The sequence below is a fragment of the Lytechinus pictus genome, chromosome 14 (genome assembly GCF_037042905.1).
Source record: "Lytechinus pictus isolate F3 Inbred chromosome 14, Lp3.0, whole genome shotgun sequence".
Classification (NCBI taxonomy): Eukaryota; Metazoa; Echinodermata; class Echinoidea; order Temnopleuroida; family Toxopneustidae; genus Lytechinus; species Lytechinus pictus.
Window position 1 is genome coordinate 12,035,303 of NC_087258.1, and position 19,739 is coordinate 12,055,041.

The 19,739-nt window shown below is 37.2% G+C and overlaps 2 protein-coding genes across 2 annotated transcripts; both read right to left on the reverse strand.

The window, feature by feature from the left end:
• Positions 1–7,718: 7,718 nt before the first annotated feature.
• LOC135156722 (gastrin/cholecystokinin type B receptor-like) lies at positions 7,719–9,077 on the reverse strand. The gene has a single exon (XM_064109757.1). It carries the CDS (start codon positions 9,075–9,077, stop codon positions 7,719–7,721), a length of 1,359 nt encoding a protein of 452 aa, XP_063965827.1.
• A 1,946-nt stretch (positions 9,078–11,023) lies between these two features.
• On the reverse strand, positions 11,024–12,633 carry LOC135156683 (cholecystokinin receptor-like). Its single transcript, XM_064109645.1, has one exon. It carries the CDS (start codon positions 12,505–12,507, stop codon positions 11,149–11,151), a length of 1,359 nt encoding a protein of 452 aa, XP_063965715.1. The 5' UTR covers positions 12,508–12,633; the 3' UTR covers positions 11,024–11,148.
• Between the last annotated feature and the right edge of the window lie 7,106 nt (positions 12,634–19,739).

The window sequence follows — 19,739 nt, forward strand, 5'->3', positions numbered from 1 at the left end:
ACACGGAATCACGTTTTTGACCAATTTTGGGGTCTGACGTGCACTTACAAACTATTGCGTAATTTCGGAACCGCATACCCGGGGGTTGCAAATTTTGTCTCAAAAGATGCGCAAGAGTTTAAAGTAAAAAGTCAGCGAGCGGCGCGGTCCAAAAATTCGCACGACGGCGTAGTGACGAACTTTGTCGAGGGATAGTCAAATTGACCCCCCCCCCTTAGATAAGGGGAAAGTTGCATATGAAACGAGAGGCTGAAGGCGGCCATCTGCAAACTGGGTGCTTTGAAACTGTAATTCAATATTGATGGGGGTCTTAATAACTGACGTATTAAATAAGGGGCTTAGGTCCGGAGGGGAAAGGGTTGGACAGTGAAAAGGGCAACGATTACACTCTTGAGAAGGCTGACAAGACGTAAAAAGGGTCGCTTAAGGATCGCACATACCCTTATTGCCATTATACGTGAATGCCCCCCCCCCCTCCAAGGGCCGCCTTGATTCAATCTTGTCATTCTTTTTCTTGGATACCAAAAAATAATCAACTTGATTAGAATAGCGTCATCTAATCTTTCTAATTGTCACTCACTTTTGCGCCCCCCCCCCCCCCTCTCCCCTTTCCCGCCCTCCCTCTGTTTCCTTTCTCTGTCTCTCTCACTCTCGTCTTTTTCTCACGAAAAACTTCATATCCAACTCTCTCCATCGCTATTCTTCTTTACATTGTCTCTCTTTTCATGCTCTACCCTCTAACAGATAGTCTTGAATAGTCTCCGCTTTTGACATGGCCTACTTCTTTTACTCAAAGGTTATTTCCATAGCAACATAATTGAGTATATGAATATAAAAAGGCCCAAGTCCATAGGTCATTTCGAGAAAATCTATAAAAAAACTGGATATTTTTAAATTTGGGCAGTTAAAGTATATTTGGCCAAAGCACATCAGACCCCTACGGAAATATAAGCGTGCTGCATGCTGGTAACTAGCAAGCGACAAGCTGGTGGCCCGCTGAATAAGCGATTTTAAGTTTATAGCAAACAGTATATGCTCGCTAAAAGATCGCTTTTTTTTTTTATCTGCATGCCTATTCATGATTACAAGCTTATTAAGCTAATCACTAGCTAGTCGCAAACTAGCTACTAGCTACTAGCTATAGTGACTAGTATGCGGCTAGCTTGAAATTTGTGTGAGTTGAGAATATCATAAAACAAATGAAAGGGTACATTTTTTTATTCACGTTACTTATTGGCGGGGCCTTTTGTCTGGTGGTGGACTTTGGTCGTTTTTAGAATAATATGGACTTGGGCTATCCTTACATTCAAATACATGGTAGACTTCATTAGTACATAGTAGAAGTAAGAGAGGGGTGTTATGAAATGAATGTAAGAAAAGCCCAAGTTCTGGACCAGGGCTTTTCTTACACTCAAACCAGATTTTTCTCCTTTATTAAAGGCATTTCTGAGATGATTTCAAATTTATCATTTATACACAAAATGAGTCATTGTATAAGGAAAAATTTCTGATATTTAACTCAATTTCGCCATTGATTGGACTTGGGCCGTTTTTATACTCAGATACTCAATTATAATCCTCATGCTCAAAGACATAATCGATGTAGCTTTTCCGTCATTTCCTGGACGTCTTTCATGTGCTGCCATTTAATGAGACTTAATTAACTTCTCGCTCATAACACATTGAATGTATCTTCTTGTCATTCCGCCATTTCCCCGTGTGCATAATATTGGTCTATCATTATTATCTTTCATTTTGTAACAGCAGTAGCCATGGTAACTTGTACGTGGTTGAAAGTTTTTAAGTACTTGTCTCATGTTCAACCCGAATATGGTTGAGGTAATTGCCTTCGTCTTTAAGAGTAGTAATCGATTGCCACCGTGCAATCTATACCCAATGCATCAAGTCACGAAGATCTGAAGCATCCAGAAACAAGAGTCACACATCACACCATTGGATATCCTCTAGACATTTCGAGATTACCAGAACGACTTTTTGATGTTTATATTCTGATAACAACACCGAACGCGCGTTTGATATTAAGATCGAAACTGAGACAAACAAAGACGAAATGGAGAATGATGGTATTAGACCCCGTAGGAGAATTGATATTTTACTTTTTTATAATACTATTGGGCTGTATGGGGAATGCCATCATCATCCAAGCTTACGCATGGAAGAAACGAAAGACTAGCACGGATATCCTCATCATAGCGCAAGCGATAGTCGATTTCATCACTTTTTTTATTCATTCATTTATTTATTCAAGTCCATTAAAATACATTGAGCATATAAAAAATACATAAAGAAAAAAAGAAACAAAGATACATAGTAAAATGCAAGTAAGATTAAAAAAGGCAAAGATTGTATAAGGATAATTACAGTACATGCATAAAAAATGAACATGAAATGGGAAGCTGCAAAAGAACAAAGCAAATGTTCTGTCGAGGCAGTCCCTATGGACAGTAAAATATAAAATTCAAGACTTGTACTGTTAAAATAAATATATAATAATTAGGAAATATGATGGGATAAATTAAATTAAGATGTTGGATGGTTGAAAAGAAAGTTTTTCAATTTGGATTTAAAGGAATTTAAATATGAGATCTATTTGATGTTACTTGCATGATGACTCCAACATTCATCATCCGGGATGTGTTCCGAAACCTGATCACCGTGAACCTTGGTCGGACTGCGACGATTACTGAAGCGGTGATGGCATGCGCCTCCATTTTCCTGACGTCAACGGTCAGCGTTGATCGTTATCTGGCCGTTTGCCGTCCATTACGACGTCGGATGACGGTGCGCATAGCTATTATATCAGTAGTCATGTATGGGAATTTCGATCTGCGCCAATATTCCATTGGCTTTCTTAATCACGGCCGTCCATGACTCGGGTGCCAATGGATAAAGGATGTGCCATCTGCTGATATCCCCCTCAATACATCTCGCCATCACCATCATGTACTTGGTAATGTTTGTCATTTCGTTTGCGACAACAATCGTCCTTAATGCGAGAGTTTATGTTTTCATTCGAAAAAGAGCAAAGATCCATGGCGACCTAATGAGCAATAGTCTCCAAGTAGCTAGTATCAGTTCCTGTTGTGGTGTTAATGGTTCACCAGAGGGTAACATGAGGGCCAGAAGTGCAAAAAACCAAACCGGAACTCCTGGAAACATTGATGACACAGGAAGCATTGGAAACACGCCAAGTCGGTAGCAACTAACATATCACCATCAGTAGTAGAGCTTTTTAGTTGTGACAACCGTTCGAAGAACCCTAGATGCGAGGAAGCCGGTCCCGATCATGGTCAGTCAACCTGTAAACTCCTGCAGGACAAATTACCTCAGTTTCAATCAGAAAACATTGCGCCACTGCGATTCCCATTTGGTCCAACCTTCTGCCAACTCCGTGGTGCGTCGCTATCATAATCGCAAAGGGAACGTTTCGAAAAAGAAAAATCAAATTGACTTTGGACGAAAAACAACGCGCATGCTCCTTCTAATGACAATATATTTCTTTTTGACGTGGACTCAAGTAATTGTCATTCCGTTCATCCCGTCAAGACTGTTGTGGGTAGATCACTACACTGCGGAATACTGCTATATCATGAATTATGCCCTTGGATTGTGACTGACCACCCATGTCGCCAACTTCTTCGTATACTGCATGACCAGCAGCCGTTTCAGAAAAGAAATCAAAGCTTCCTTCAAGAAATGCAGAGACAGAAAATAGCCTCTACGTATTGTAAATTCCTATAGGTCGTACTCAAGTAATGGTTTTCCCCAAAAATTGTCCTAATGTAATTGCTGCTGGAACATGTTTTATCAATTAATAAGATAAAGTAGAAATTAGAAATCTGTATTTTTTTCGCTCGTTGACTAGAAAAGCCATGCGATAACAGGAATAAACCTCTTGTAAACTCCCAAATCACATAACTCTCTCTTACTTGACTATAAGCTACTTGAAGTGGTACTTTCTTACCATACCTACGATCGAGTAATACTTCTTCATGAATCTGTCTACCAGAGACATGATTTTCAAGATCTGTCAATTCAGACGGGCTTGTACCATCAAATAGGGTTATCGTGTCCAGTCGGGCAATCACGTAATACCTAGCTCCCAATACCACGACTTACGTCACGATTCAAACGGCGTACTTAATCGTGGAGTAATCGCAATGACCTTATCAGATATCATCAGATCGTATTAGGTCAGTTGTGGCAATCGTATTGATCGTAGACAAATTTTGAATGGTTCAAGAATTTTCGCGATCAGTTACGATAGGCCAATCATGGCTTTCATAAAGAATCGCTCAAAAGTGGGAACAAGGTATCACCAGGCCATCTTCCAAAAAAGGGCACCCTCAATTTTCGGAAGTTCGGGTCCGGTTTACACGACGCTTTGTGAAAATTATCAGCCAAATATTCGAATGTTCGGGTCGAATTTACCCGATGTTTTGTGAAAACTAAAGGTTGGGTTTCGTAAACTGGACCTGACCTGTCCGGAATTTAGGGGAACATGTCATCGAATCGTCGGGTTATGCGTTTGCCCGACCAGACGCGATGGATGTGATGGCACAAGCCATTCAGATAGGTACATGATTGCTCTGAGCCAATATATATGCTTCGGGGTGTCCAAGGCTCCGTTACACAAAGCTTAGCGATAAATAGCAAATATGAACGAATACTTCTGATTGGTACCTGATCAGTATTTTGAACCAAATGCGCATCGAACTTGATTGGTCAGTCCATTTAGCGATTGATCGCTTATCTTTGTTTAACGGAACAAAGGTGTTTCTATACCTAAAGTCACCAGAACGTTTTGAGCAGACAAAGTTTAGGGGGTCGTCGAACCATGGCTCATGCATAAAAAAGCTTTGGTCGACCAGAATGTTCCGGTGCCGCTTCTTCTTTTATCATCATGATCAAAGCCGTTACATAAGCCTGCCATATGAAGGCAAGTCATCGTGCCGCCATCTTAGAGGCTAACGCCACTGACTTGCATGCGTTGATAATAATAATAAGTTGGCGCATCTCTGACAACTCCTTTTAAACATATTCCTATATCCTCTGAGGGAGGGCGCTATGAGATCATGACGTCGTATGCATAAGGTCTAATGTACAGATTAAGTATTGAAGATTAGAGGCGAAATACCCCTCATTCTTCTCAGACAGCATCGCTAAATTTCTTGGCAAACATAGCGTTATTTACAATTAGCTCCGATTCACCGTATGCATGGTCTGATGATATTTCAATTCATAATTCACAGCGAGCTGGCTCCATAGGAGGAAACCCTTTATGTAATACCAACATTGTTTGGGGTCCAAACCGTTTCCTAAAAAAAATGATTTTGACGTACATGTTGTTTTCACTATTGCAACATTTTCACCATCTACATTCTTTTTCGGATTGGGCGGGCGGATCCGCCGGCCAATTCCATCTCTACGGTCGTACGTAAATCACACCCTATCCATGACCCTCTCTCACACACACGCTCACCCCCCCCCCCTCTCTCTCTCTCTCTCTCTCTCTCTCTCTCTCTCCCATATCTTTTTCAGTCAATCTTTAACTTATTAAAGTAACATTTTACCTTACATAGATATAATGAAGAAAACAAATTAAACAAGTTACCCTAAAGTGGTTGCTAATTTTATTTGATGACTTCTTCTGAAACACAGTTATATTGATCTCTTTTCTTTCAGATATGTAATTGTTTGAATGTATAAAAGGCCCTATATAATAGCTTTCGGAATTATTTTTAGAAAAGACAATTACACATAGAAGTAGATAATTGTCTCAAAATAAATTACATTACTCTAAATGCAATACAGAGTTATTTAAACGTAATTTTATTCGTCACAGTGGAACAATTCGGAACCTTCATGTCATAATATATCTCATGCATCTTTCCGTCAATATACCTTTGATATCAATATATATTATATATATACACTTTTTTCAGTTATATCAATATATATATTAATGTGTATATATATATAGTTTTCAGTTCTCAATCTGATTCCATATATTTAAGAAATATCGAAATATGCTTTCTCATTGGATATTTTGTCTTCTTATATTGTTTTACAGGTACTGATTATTTTTCTCTTAACATATATGATTCTTACTCATGCAGGATCTCGAGTTAGAACAGCTTGTTGGTGATTATCTGTCCTGTTAATAGACAAAGAAATGTATGTATGCATGAATGAAAAAATAATCAAATATATAAATTACGTATCATGATCAGGATAACGAGTTGTCGAGCGATGATGGAACAATTTTTATACATCTACTTTAATTTTTTTCATTATTATAAATAATTTTTTCTATTTTTTGTTATCATTTCAACATTATGGATCCTGTCTTGATTGGCCTTGACAAAAAACATCGACAACTGAAATTTGGTAGGAATGGGTTCAGTGGGACCCGGGAAGTGGCCACGTGAATACCTACTTGAATTTGAAAAGAGTAGATAGTTCTGTTTCATTATTCAAAACGTTATTCAAAAAGTTACAAGCCGGGTCTATAGGCACCGATTTCAGTCAGGTTTAGTAGGGCATTTACGTTGTCTACTTGTTACAACCTGGGCCACTTTAAACTGAGTTGATCATGGTGTATACGTTTGGAAGGTTTTTCATTATGCGCTACATAAATATGGTCCTGAAAGTGCTGACATGCCAAAAAGCGACACACTTTTATTGCTTTATTATTTCTGTTATAATTGATTAACTATATTGAAAGAACTACTACTTAAAGGGAAATTCCAGTAGTTGCAGTAAACACTGATTTCATGAGAAAGTCTGTAAAACCAGGCTTAACTGTCAGTATATCATCGAGGATCTAGATCTGGTACAGTTACATAAACTGAACTTTGTGAAATCTTGAAATCTACGCTGAAAAATGTTCAGACTGAACTTTCCCAACACAGATAAGCGCACGTGGGACAGTGTATAATTATTGCTTTGAGCGTCGGGCCCGACGCTCTACCCGAATCCTGTGCTTATTTGCTGATTTCTCAGCAATTACACAATTTCTTCCAGAATCCTTTGGCACATGCGTTTTATTTATACAAACAGACACTTTGGTGGTAATTTCATTGGATTATGTACGAACTCATTTTGATATCGTTACCAAAACTAGCATTTACCTTTAACACGTTTTAAAGAAAACTCAGCATGTAAAATACTGCCTTTTATCCATGATGGAGTCTTGTAACGAATGAAATTGGCTTTTGGTGAATAATAAATTCATGCTGGCGGGGAGACCCGCGGTGTTACAAACTAATCGTATGCGGTTTTTTTTTGTCTTGAAAATGCTGGAGCGGGAAGGGTTGTGGGATATTTGTGGGAGTGAGGGTGTGTGTGCGTTAGTGAGGGTGTGTGTCTTAGGGTGTGTTTGTGTGAGGAGGTGTGTTTGCGGGAGTGAGGGTGGGTATGTGTGTACTCTAAAGCGTGTGTTTGTGCGAAGGGGTGTGTGGGTAAGGGCGTGTTTGTGTGAGTGAGAGTGTCTATTTGTGTGAGAGGGTGTGTCGAAATAATGTTGGGGTGAGTGAGGGTGTGTGGTGGTGAGAGTCAAGAGTGTAAAGGAGAAGTGTTATGATTCTTCGGATTAGTCACCTAGATAATTTAGATGTTACAATTTTTGCTATGTATTACCAAATTCCATTTTGCGTTCAAGATAAAGTAAGAGTATCATAGTTTAGCTCGTGCCATTAGTTAGCTCCCCTGCATCTGTACCGCTTGAAAGCCTGTCTCACGTCTTTCCTGAAGCTCTTGCTGACCAAGTAGTACACGAAGAAGTTGACAACGTGGTTGGTGAGTCTCAGAGAAGATAAAATTTGTACAAAAGTGAAAAGGCGCGGGTCAATTCCCAAAAGAATAAAAGGCCTAAGGCTTGAAATGACCATCAGTGGTGTCCATGTGGCAAAGAAATATATGGTTACGATGAGGAGCATGCGAGTTGTCCTTCTGCCATAATCGTGCTCCTCTCTCTTCCTGAATAGTTTCGGTTCACTTGGATCAAGGCTCTCGGGAACAGGAACGGGGTGTGGACGGCTCCCTGACCCCGTCAGGTTTGAATGCATTGAAAGAGTTTTTCTGTATTTCTGCGACATGTTTGTCACTGCTGAGTCTAAATTCGAAGGTGTTTCTCTTGTCGGGTACGTTCGCAGGGTGATGTGATTTGAAGGACCTGCAGAGTTTGACTGAACTGCAGAGTCATTGAACTTCTTGTACGCTACGACACTACTGCTAAGGTTTTGATGGCTGTGGACATCGTCTCTCTCGATAACCGCAGCAGGTGAATGTCGAGTGTTTGGTTTTGAACTACTATCGGACGAACCACTGCTCTCTGGATTTCGGCTGACGGTTGCTACTCGAATCTCTTTGCTCACCAAGTCGGCATGGATCTTCGCTCTCTTCCGGAGAAAATGGTAGATCTTAAAATAGCAGACAGTGTTTGTCAGAAATGAGGCGCCGAACAGCAGAATGCCCACAAATGAGGCAACATGCGTCAATCCAGAACGTCGCAAGTAGCAGAACTTCACCCTAGTTTCATTAACGTACCTGACATCCATAGATATGTCTGTTGGAATGGTGATCGCGCTGGAGATGACCACACAAGCTATGGCGACGGATATGGAGACCCATGTAGTCGTCACTCGTCGTCGCAATGGACGACATACAGCGGTATAACGATCGATACTGATGACTGCGGTCATTAACAGGGACGCCAAGGCCGTTGCATTTCCAGCAAGACTTGCAAAACGGCACACGCTCACAGTAATCAGACTGCGGAACGTACTGCGAATGAGGGTTGTTGGGGTAAAAACACAAGCGATGAAGTCGACCATCCCTTGGGCCATGATAAAGATATCCGTGCTCGTCTTCCGTTTCTTCCACGCATAAGCTTGGACGATGACGGCATTTCCTGGACATCCAAAGACCACTATCGCCAGGTAGTAGGTTAAATTAGCGATGGTATTACCGATTCCATCTTGCTTTTCTTCTGTCTCATCAGCCACAGGTGTGTCAGGATTAAAAGCATTACCTGCTGATTCATTAATCAACATCATGATTTTTAAGTCCGCAATCGAATCCATTTAATCATCCATCAAGTTTAATTCATTTTAACGGCAAACACGTTTCTTACAGATTTGCAGTTTGTGAATATTTTCCAATTACATATGACTGACTACAAATAGTTCGTATTACCAGCATCGATTGTAGTCAGGCAAAGAAATATATCCTCATCCACTAAACGCCCAAAACAAATACCCAGATCTAAACCGCGGAGGATCAACTCCATCGTCAGGTATACCACTGATAAGAGAGACTTTAATGAAAGGAAAAAAATGGGATATGGGTTGAATGTAATTACTACTTCAATCACGGTATGAACGACACAAGCCAAATCCACGAATTGTGACAATATTTGAAGATGTCGTCATGCCAATAGCGGAAATGACATAATCGATATTCGTCATCTTCATAAAGCAAGATAGATTTCATGGATATGAAGAGATAATAGGGAGTATGAATGAATAGATACGCCCGCGGCTTTTCATAACCCGTTTGTACAGTTACGTTTATTCCCTTTTTGATAATTGTCAGGGATTTTGTTTTTCATTTTAAAAGAAGTGAATAAAAAATTCCTCCAATATCTGACAGGATGCTTCTTGGGGTTTGTGAATTTCTATTTTTTTCTGAATTTCTATATTTCCTTTATCGCCATGCATATTCAGACATATGGACATAGCGGAATGTTATTTTCTATTATTATGACTTGATTTATTAGTCTGTACCTTATTCTATACATACAGTATATATTTCACGAAACATTATTTAGCATTTCTAATATCCAATCTTCCTTTTTCCTCTTTGTGTGTTTAATGTAACAACAACAAAAAATCATCAAAACACACCATCTTTTCTCATCTTTAATACGGCAGATTTATAAGAATCTAGCAAATGAGTTTAAAAAACAAAGAAGGGAACATGCAATAAAACATTAAGGTTGATCATTTCAGCAGATTTGTCGTTTCTTTCTTTCTTGATGAAATAATCACTATAACACCTTGCATCTTGTGCCATAGCTTATCTGGGCCCAGTCTCACAAAGATTTGTGACAGACTCAAATCGAACTGTAGTTGAGATTGATCTCAAATTATGCAATTAGAGAAGTATGTAGATCATCCTCATATTGATTTTCATTCATTTTATTTGAATATATCTTGGAACGTTGTCCATGGGTCCGTAAGACAATGCTTGGCAATCATTGTATTAACATTTTTCTACGATTGATTGCATTGAGTACAATGTACAATGAATCGTGAAAAAAGTGGGGGAAAGCAGGGGCTTCTCCAGACAAATAAGTCCTGGGTTATTAGGTCCATGGGTTAACCCTGAAAAAAGCTGGTGACGGCACTAGAAAGGAAGAAATAAAGAGGATTGATAACAGGAGAGTGGGATGTAAAACACTAGTCCTACGATTTACGTTATCATGTTTATAATATTTATTTGAAGCCCCTTTGTATCTGTATCGCTATATTAATATCTTCTGTAGATATGTAGTACATCCACTACCCACCCACCACCCCCATTGCACCCCCTGAAAAAAAAACCTGGTGACCACACTGGAAATTAAGGAAAACGAGGACCGATAAGAGAAGAGTGGGATGTAATAAATAATGAATAATAATGACGTTTTATTTACCCAAGGTAGCCACTTCAGTTAGGAAAATTGTTCTACCTGCAGTAAAACAATATACGCCTTCCTTCCAAATTGGCCTTTTCATGGCCTGTACGATGCTTGGGGGATTTTTACATTAAGCGTTTGATCGATTTGCCTTCCTTCATGTTCACAAGTATTAATGAGATTTTACCCAAACAATTAGAACCCGTCTGAAGCACCATCCTTAACAAAATTATTTTTATGATCCGGCAATGCAGCTGGCGAAATATGAGATGACTTATTTTCTAAGAAACTTGTACAAATACCCAAACTACTTCACAGAATTCTATGGTTTGTAAATTATGTTTCTGTAGGAAGATGCGTTTACCAACAACGATTTTTTTTTAAATAATTTTATTGATTTATTAATATCACATTCATACATATAGATTATCTCCTATCATGACCAATTACTTGCTGCATCTGTATTTTCTAAACGACCCTTTTACGTCTCTTCTGAAAGTTGTGCTGACCAAATAGTAGACGAAGAAGTTGATGACGTGGTTGGTTAGTCTAAGATTGTAGAGGATCTGGATGAGTGCAAAATATCCCCGAATATGACTACTCATTTGGATAACGGAGAGCGGAATCATGGGAAATACAATCTTTGGAGTCCACGTTACGAAAAAGTATATCGTTATGATAAGGAGCATCCGGGTCGTCTTTCGTCCATAATCGCTATCTTTCTTATTTTTTAAATTCTTGATTCGGTTCATACTTCCGTGTTTCAAACGATTCGATTTTGGAGATGATGTTGCCGAATGAAGGGGTTTTCTTCGACTTTCCTTTGGCGGACGAGAAAATGTACTTTCCAGAGATGAATCCGTATCAGTGGTATTTAAGCAGGAGACCGAAGGCAAGACAGTGGTCTTTGAACATCCTGATCTCCTAGAGTGTAGGCCTAAGGAAATATGATTCGCTCCAAACTTGCTCTCCTTACCATCAACTGATGTTCCGTCTCTATCGTTTCCTTCTACCAGAGCTGTATGGGTTTCCCTTGAGTTGAATTCTTGCACATTACCAATGCCATTGCAGTTGCATGATCGCGAACTAATCGTGGCGACAGCAACGGCATCATTTCTCGTTAGATCGGCATGAATCTTTACCCTCTTTCGTAAGGCCATGTAGACCAGGGTGTAAAGAACAGTATTTATCATGAGCGACATAAGAAACAACACCAACACTGTAATTGTTGTAACCAAGAGGAGTGAGACTTTAACGGAGCAGAAACCCTGTCTGATGGCTTTGACGTACTTAGCATCAGTAAAGATAGAAACTGGTATGTTACCAATGGTTGGGATAACCGTACATAGGATCGCAATTAAAATGGACATTCGTACAGTCATTCGTCGCCTTAACGGACGACATACAGCTATGTAACGGTCGATGCTGATTACAGTGGTCAGGAATATTGAGGCAAATGCGGTTGAATTTTCGGCAAGTGATGCTACTTTACACAAACCGTTGCTCCTCAGCTCTGGAAATGCAGCCCGGATGATAAATGCAGGGGAGAAGATGCAAGCGACGAAGTCGACAATGGCTTGAACTAGGATAAAGATGTCTGTGCTCGTCTTCCGCTTCTTCCACGCAATAGATTGGATGATGACAGTATTAGCAGGAATTCCAAGAATCAACACAAGAATGTAATAGGTAAGAGTAACGGCTGTCACGTCGTCACTCGTCTCGAACTCTTTCCCAGATGAAATCAAATTATTCGATGAATAGTCCATAGTCGTGTACAGAGTGGGAATACCTGAAGTAGAATTCATGATGACAATATCCCGTGGGTTTTTCTCGGACGGACTCTTTCTAATGTTGAAGAAAGTGAAAGGCAACTTCCTATACCATGTATACTGTCGTAACTACCCGTCCGCTCTCCAGGATCTGACAGTTGTATAAGCACTCCGCTATAATAGTGTTCAACGTCTCTGTTCAGCTCTGTTTGTAGATCAATCGCTGGTAGCAGCTAATTGGTTAAATTGCCCTTAATGGTTGAATGCCTAATGGTCTCTTCAATTCAAACATGTCAAACATGCCATTTTGACAGCGTATCGATGGGGCCGTTTTAACTCGTCACTGTTTTCACTTTTTTAGAATGGAGGCGATAGTGAGGAATTATAACTCTCACTCAAAAGTGAAAGGATATAGGAGGGTATGAGAGACGAAATAATGAAGGATATATTAATTCCCTGCCATGCCTACTGGATGGCATGAGAAGACCTGCAGACAATATTCATAATGACACCTAGTGGTAATTGAGCATTCGGAAAAGAAAATGTGCAAAGCGGGGATGTGGTCGAGTGTTACTTAATTTTTGTTCGCACTGTCTGAAAGCATTGAGTAATTGGAGTTATACCTGGATGTGAAGACTAACCCCTCCTCTCTCTCTCTCTCTCTCTCCCTCTCTGTTTAGGATTTATGTGAAATCGGATATTATTTTATCAAGATTCATCTTCTTTTGCTTCTTGATATTCTTTTTTTTTTCGTATTTTCCTCTTCTTCTCCTTTTCCAGAGGCGTACAGATGTGTGCAAGCTAGCTTATAATGGTTTAACTAATTTAAACTTGGCGTTTTGAACCCACATTCATGTACAAATGTATATATATATATATATATATATATATATATATATATATATATATATATATATATATATATATATATATATATATATGAAGAGTTCACTTGCAAAAGGGGTTAGGTCCATTTTTTATCAAATGTATAGATTTTAAGTAGCTCTATAAGATGATACCAAAGAAAAGAAAAGTTGAAATTCCAATTGAAAAGTGAACTAAAATGGCAAAGAAAAATCACCTTTTTTGTCAAAAGGGGTTAGGTCCATTTCAGTTTAGTTGCAAAAGGGGTTAAGTCCACACATAATTTTTTTGAAAAGAAGATCTTAAAAAATATGAAGAGAGGTAGATTTCTCTTACACCCAATTTTATGTTCTCATGGTATAGACGGGTCAATATATGACCAAAAAGACCCTTACCCGGAACAAATTGCAACAAATGATTTTTCAACGGTTTTTTGTACTATTTGACCTCAGGAATAACATACTAAAAATCTACCACAATCTGCATCCGGGAAATAGGTTATTTTCAAGATGGCGTTCAAGATGGCCGCCATTCACTGAAAATGGATACAACTGACTCATTATCCACCCTAGAATCCTATTTCGGTTCATAATCCATGATTTAGGGGTAAAAAAAATGTTGATACAGGCTAAAGTGAATTATAACCCCTTCAGTGTAACTGGCAAATCCCAGATGGCGCCAAAAATGGCTGCCGTAGACTGAAAATTCACAATTCATCTAAGTGGCTTTAATTTGATTTTTATTTAATGGTTTTTAGGGTGAAGTAGTACATTGGAACAAGTTACAAGGACAGCCAGTGGTCTGGTGTGTCCAAAAATTTAAGATGGCTTCCAAAATGGAGTTTAACATGGCTTTTGATAATTAAAATGGACATAGTTCATTTCATATCCGCCTGGGACATAATGATTTTTGTGTCTATACCATGTTTTCAATGGTCAAATAAGACATTGGGCAAGTTACAAGGACAGTCAGTGGTCCAGTTTGTTCAAAAATCCAAAATGGTTTCCAAAATAGAGTCTAAAATTGTTGTTGCTACTTTAAAAAACCCGACATAGTTTGTTCAATACCCAGAAATATGATTTTTGTATATGCCATGGTTAAATGGGTCAAATAATACATTAGTACAAGTTACAAAGAAAGTCAGTGGTCTGGTATGTGCAAAAATCCGCGATGGGTTCCAAAAATTGATTCTGAAATGGCTGCTAATACTTGAAGCTGCCATAACTCATTTCATTTTGGCCTAGGAGATATGACTTTAATGTCTAAACCCCTGGTTTCAAGGGTCAAACAATACACTCGGATAAGTTACAAGGACAGTCAGTGATCTGATATGTCAAAAAATCGAAGAAGGCTTCAAAAATTGATCTTAAAAATTGTCTGCTTATTCTTAAAGCGGACATAGCTCATTTTATATCCGCCTGTGATTTTATTTCGGTGTCTAAATTATGTTTTTTTTTTAATTATGGTATCTAAACCACTGGAATCAAGGGTCAATTAATACGTTAGACAAGTTACAAGGACAGTCAGTGGCCTGGTTTGTCAACAAATCTAAGTTGGTTTCCAAAAATTGATTCTAAATGAACTGCTGTTACTTAAAGCCTGGGAGATGCGATTTTGGTGTCTAAACCACTTGTTTCAAAGGTCAAAATAATTCATTATAGGACAAGTTTTAAGGACAGCCAGTGGTCTGGTATGACCAAAAATCCAATATGGCTTCCAAAAATTGATTCTAAAAATGGCTGCTGATACTTAAAAGTGGCATAGCTCATTTTTTAATTATGGTATCTAAACCACTGGTATCAAGGGTCAATTAATACGTTAGACAAGTTACAAGGACAGTCAGTGGCCTGGTTTGTCAACAAATCTAAGTTGGTTTCCAAAAATTGATTCTAGATGAACTGCTGTTACTGAAAGCCTGGGAGATGCGATTTTGGTGTCTAAACCACTTGTTTCAAGGGTCAAAATAATTCATTATAGGACAAGTTTTAAGGACAGTCAGTGGTCTGGTATGACCAAAAATCCAATATGGCTTCCAAAAATTGATTCTAAAAATGGCTGCTGATACTTAAAAGTGGCATAGCTCATTTTATATCCGCCTGTGATTTTATTTTGGTGTCTAAATTATGGTTTTAAGGGTGAAATCATATATAAAGACAAGTTACAATGACAGTCAGTGATCTAGTATGTCCAAAATTCCAAGATGGCTTCCAAAAATGTCTGATGTTACTTATAAAAGGACATAGTTTGTTCAATATCTGTCTGGGGAATATGAGTTCGGTGTCTTTACCATGGTTTAAAGGGTCAAATAATACACTAGGGTAAGTTACAAGACCAGTCAGTTGTTTGTATGTTAAAAAAATCCAAGACGACTTAAAAAATGGGGTGTAACTTGACTGTTGTTACTTAAAATTATACATAGTTTATTAGAAGTACACCTCAGAGGTATGATTTTACTGTCTACACTAGAGTTTAAAGGGTCAAGTAATACATTGGGTTAAATTGAAATACAGTCATATGTCAGGTATGTCCGAAAATTGAAGACGGCTTAAAAAATGGGGGTCTTAAATGACTGTTGTTACTTAAAATTGAATGTAGAACATTACAAATACACATTGGTGATATCATTTTGGTATCTACACTAGGGTTTCAAGGGTAAAAAATACTTTGGGACTGGTTACCATGATATGCAGTTATCCATTTTGCCTTAAAATCCAAGTTGGCTGTAAAAAATGGGTTTTAAAGTGACTGCTGTTACTTAAAAATTGACATAGTTCATACAATATCCACCTGTGAGAAATAATCTTGGTGCCTACACTTAAACATGTTAAATGCATGGGGATAAATTATCATATTGTTTCATGAGTTGGTAACAGCACCCATTTTGATGAAATTTTAAAATCCGCCATGTATTTTTTTGACAAAATGGAATACTAACCATCCTTATTACTTGTCCGAATGTATTATTTGACCCAAAACAAAAATTTACACGCTAACATTATTTCTTACAGATAGATATTGTAGAACTCTGACCATTATTGAGTGATATGAGTCGTTTTAGATGCCCTTTTTGAAAACCCTCTTGGATTTTTAGGCAAACTGGACAACTGCATATCCATGCAACCTTTCCAAACGTATTATTTCAACCATGAAACCATAGTGTTGATACCGAAATCCTATCTCCCTGGTGGATTTCAAATGAACTATGTCAATTTGTAAAGTAACAGCAGTCATTTTAGACTGATTTTTTGGAAGCCATCTTGGAATTTCGACATAATGGACCACTGACTGTCCTTGTAACGAATTTTCTGACTTTTAAAACCATGGTAAAAACATCGAAATCATATACCCTTGGTGGATATTACATGAACTATATCCATTTGTAAATACCAGCGGCTAATTTATATTATTGTTAAGCCACTGTGGACTTTTAGACATACTTGACCACCCATCGTCCTTGTAAATTATCCCAATGTATCATTTGACACATTTAACCACGGTATAGGCAAAAAATCATATTCCCGGATATTGAACAAACTATGTTGTTGTTTTTTAAAGTAAAAACAGCATTTTAAAAATCCATTTTTGGAAGCCATCTTGGATCTTTTTAAACATACTGGACCACTGACAAATATTGCATTATGGGAGAATTAAAAAAATTATTTTCCTGGAGTGGACCTAACCCCTTTTGCAACCAAACTCTTCTGAAGAACTCATTTGTCAAAAGGGGTTAGGTCCATTTTTCATAAATTTATTGTTTTCTGTCTCTTTACCTCTAAATATTAGTCACTCTGATGATACCAAAGACAATTTGAAATTCATATGAAAACGTGAATAAAAGTGGTAAAGAATTTATGTTATTCATACTCTGTTTTGTTCCTACTTACTTTGTCAATTTGTTTGAAATGAAGAAAAATTAATTCAATCAATCAATCAATCAACACCAAAAAAAAAAATCACTTTTTTATTCATAAAGATACTGGATTCATTTCAGTTTGCTTGCAAAAGGGGTTAGGTCCACAATGATAATTTTTGTAAAGATATGTATAAAAAAATTGAAGACACCCAATTTTATGTTCACATGATAGGGTAATACATCATGACAATTTAGTTTCTCATAAGAATATTGCAATAAGTGAGAATAAAAAACATGGTTATTCTCGGAATGGTCCAAAGTGGACCTAACCCCTTTTGCAACTATACTCTTCATATATATATATATATATATATATATATATATATATATATATATATATATATATATATATATATAAACCCCTCAAAAAAAGTTTGGAAATCTGAGTTTTGCCATTACTTACTCCCAACTCCCAATTTCACACAATGCATATTTGATATCATTCAAAAGATGATTAATTCTCTTTAGAATGATACCATATGATCGTGCCATCATGAAAAGAGCAGGATTCAAAAGTGTTGGATGAGGTCTGAATTGAAAAGTTGCAAAACGAGCATAAATTGGCATGAAGGGTCAGTAAAGATCATGATTCTTTTGTCTGTGTAAATAGAGATGAAGATCTATTCAAATCAAGCCCCTGCTTCTTAATTTTTGATGATTTGTTGTGGCTTATGAAGTGATGGGTTTTGTGAGATAACATGGTTCGAATCGTGGTATGAAATACCCATGCATGTTTGTTTGTTTGTTTGTTTTTTATGTATTTGCTTTTACAGAGGGTTGTTTTTTCACTGTTAATGTTAAGATGCATGAAAACAAAGAAACCACTGAAAAACTCACTCATCACGTCGGAAAAAAGAACAATGACTTTCAATATTGTATCATTTTGCAACTTTTTAATTTTGACCTTGTCCCACATTTTAAGGCACTGCATGTGAACCATAATATCATGTATCATTTTAAAGAAAATCAGATGATCTATTCATTGGTATTAATCACACGTTAATATTCACTAAAACCGAGGAGGAATTATCGATCAAAGTTAGATTTCCAAACTTTTTTAGGAGTTTATATGGAGCACTTAAAGGGGAAGTTCACCTTGAAAAAAAGTTTGTTGTAAAACTATATAGCAGAAAAAATAAACATTGGTGAAGGTATGAGGAAAATCCAATAAAGATTAAGAAAGTTATTAGAATTTAATGTTTTAGATTTGTGCCCCATATGTTATGTAAATTTCAAATTTTGTTAATGGTTCGTGATGACTTTCTTTCTTTTTAGAAACGGATATGAAATTATTTTGTTTCTTGGTATACTGGAGGTACAGAAAAAAAACAATTTTTTTAGAAAATAACATTTCATTGATTTTTTTTACCATATGATATGTAGCAAAGCTGTTCACATATGACGTCACAAATCAAATGATTAAAATTCCAATAACTATTTTATTCTTTTGTGGATTTTTCTCAAACCTTCGTCAACTTTTTTTAAATTATTTTTAATGTTATTTTTACAATAGAATTTTTGTCAGGGTTAACTTCTTTAATTGAATATATAGGTGCGCCCAGACTAGGTGTGAAAATGCCTCAAGTTCTTTTTAAGTGCCCCAGCACGCTTATAGTCCCTCAGGTCAATCATGGATTTGCCCAAGAAATAATTTTTTTTCACTGTTAAAATTATTTTTAAAAAGGTCAAGTCACCATTAAAAAAATGCTTATTTAATTTAATAGAGAAAAATCAGACAAGTAGAATGCTGAAAATTTCATAAAAATCGGATGTAAAATAAGAAAGTTATGACATTTTAAAGTTTCGCTTATTTTTCACAAAACAGTTATATGCATAACTCAGTGACATGCAAATGAGAGAGTCGATGACGATCCTCACTCACTATTTCTTTTGTTTGTTATTGTTTGAATTATACAATATTTCAGTTTTTACATATTTGACAATAAGGGCCAACTTGACTGAGCCATAAAATAACAATGGTAATTCCACATTTTCAGGGAGAAATAAAACTTTGTTTCACTGGACAATGGGGAGAAGATTAGAATATTTCATGTAATAAAATACAAAAAAGAAATAGTGAGTGAATGATGTCATCAGCTCCCTCATTTGCATACCAACCAGGATGTGCATATAACTATATTGTGAAATTAAGCAAAAATTTGAAATGCCATAACTTTCTTATTTTACATCCGATTTTGATAAAATTTTCAGTGTTAGTATGCTTTTTGGATTGTTCTCTTTTTATTCGAATCAACTTTTTGTTGGGGTGGACTTGTCTTTTAATCATGCGAGCGCAAAGCGCGAGCAGATAATTTTTGATATTGTGATCTGAAACTGGATAATGATTTAAATAGACTCGAGAACAAGCTGCGTATCTGAATAAACTTGCGGGCGTGTTCCAGATTTCAACCTAAAATCTGGGCATTAATTTCTTAATACCTTTTTTTATCATGAAAATCAATAAAGTGAGCGCTGAAAAGGGGTCGATTTA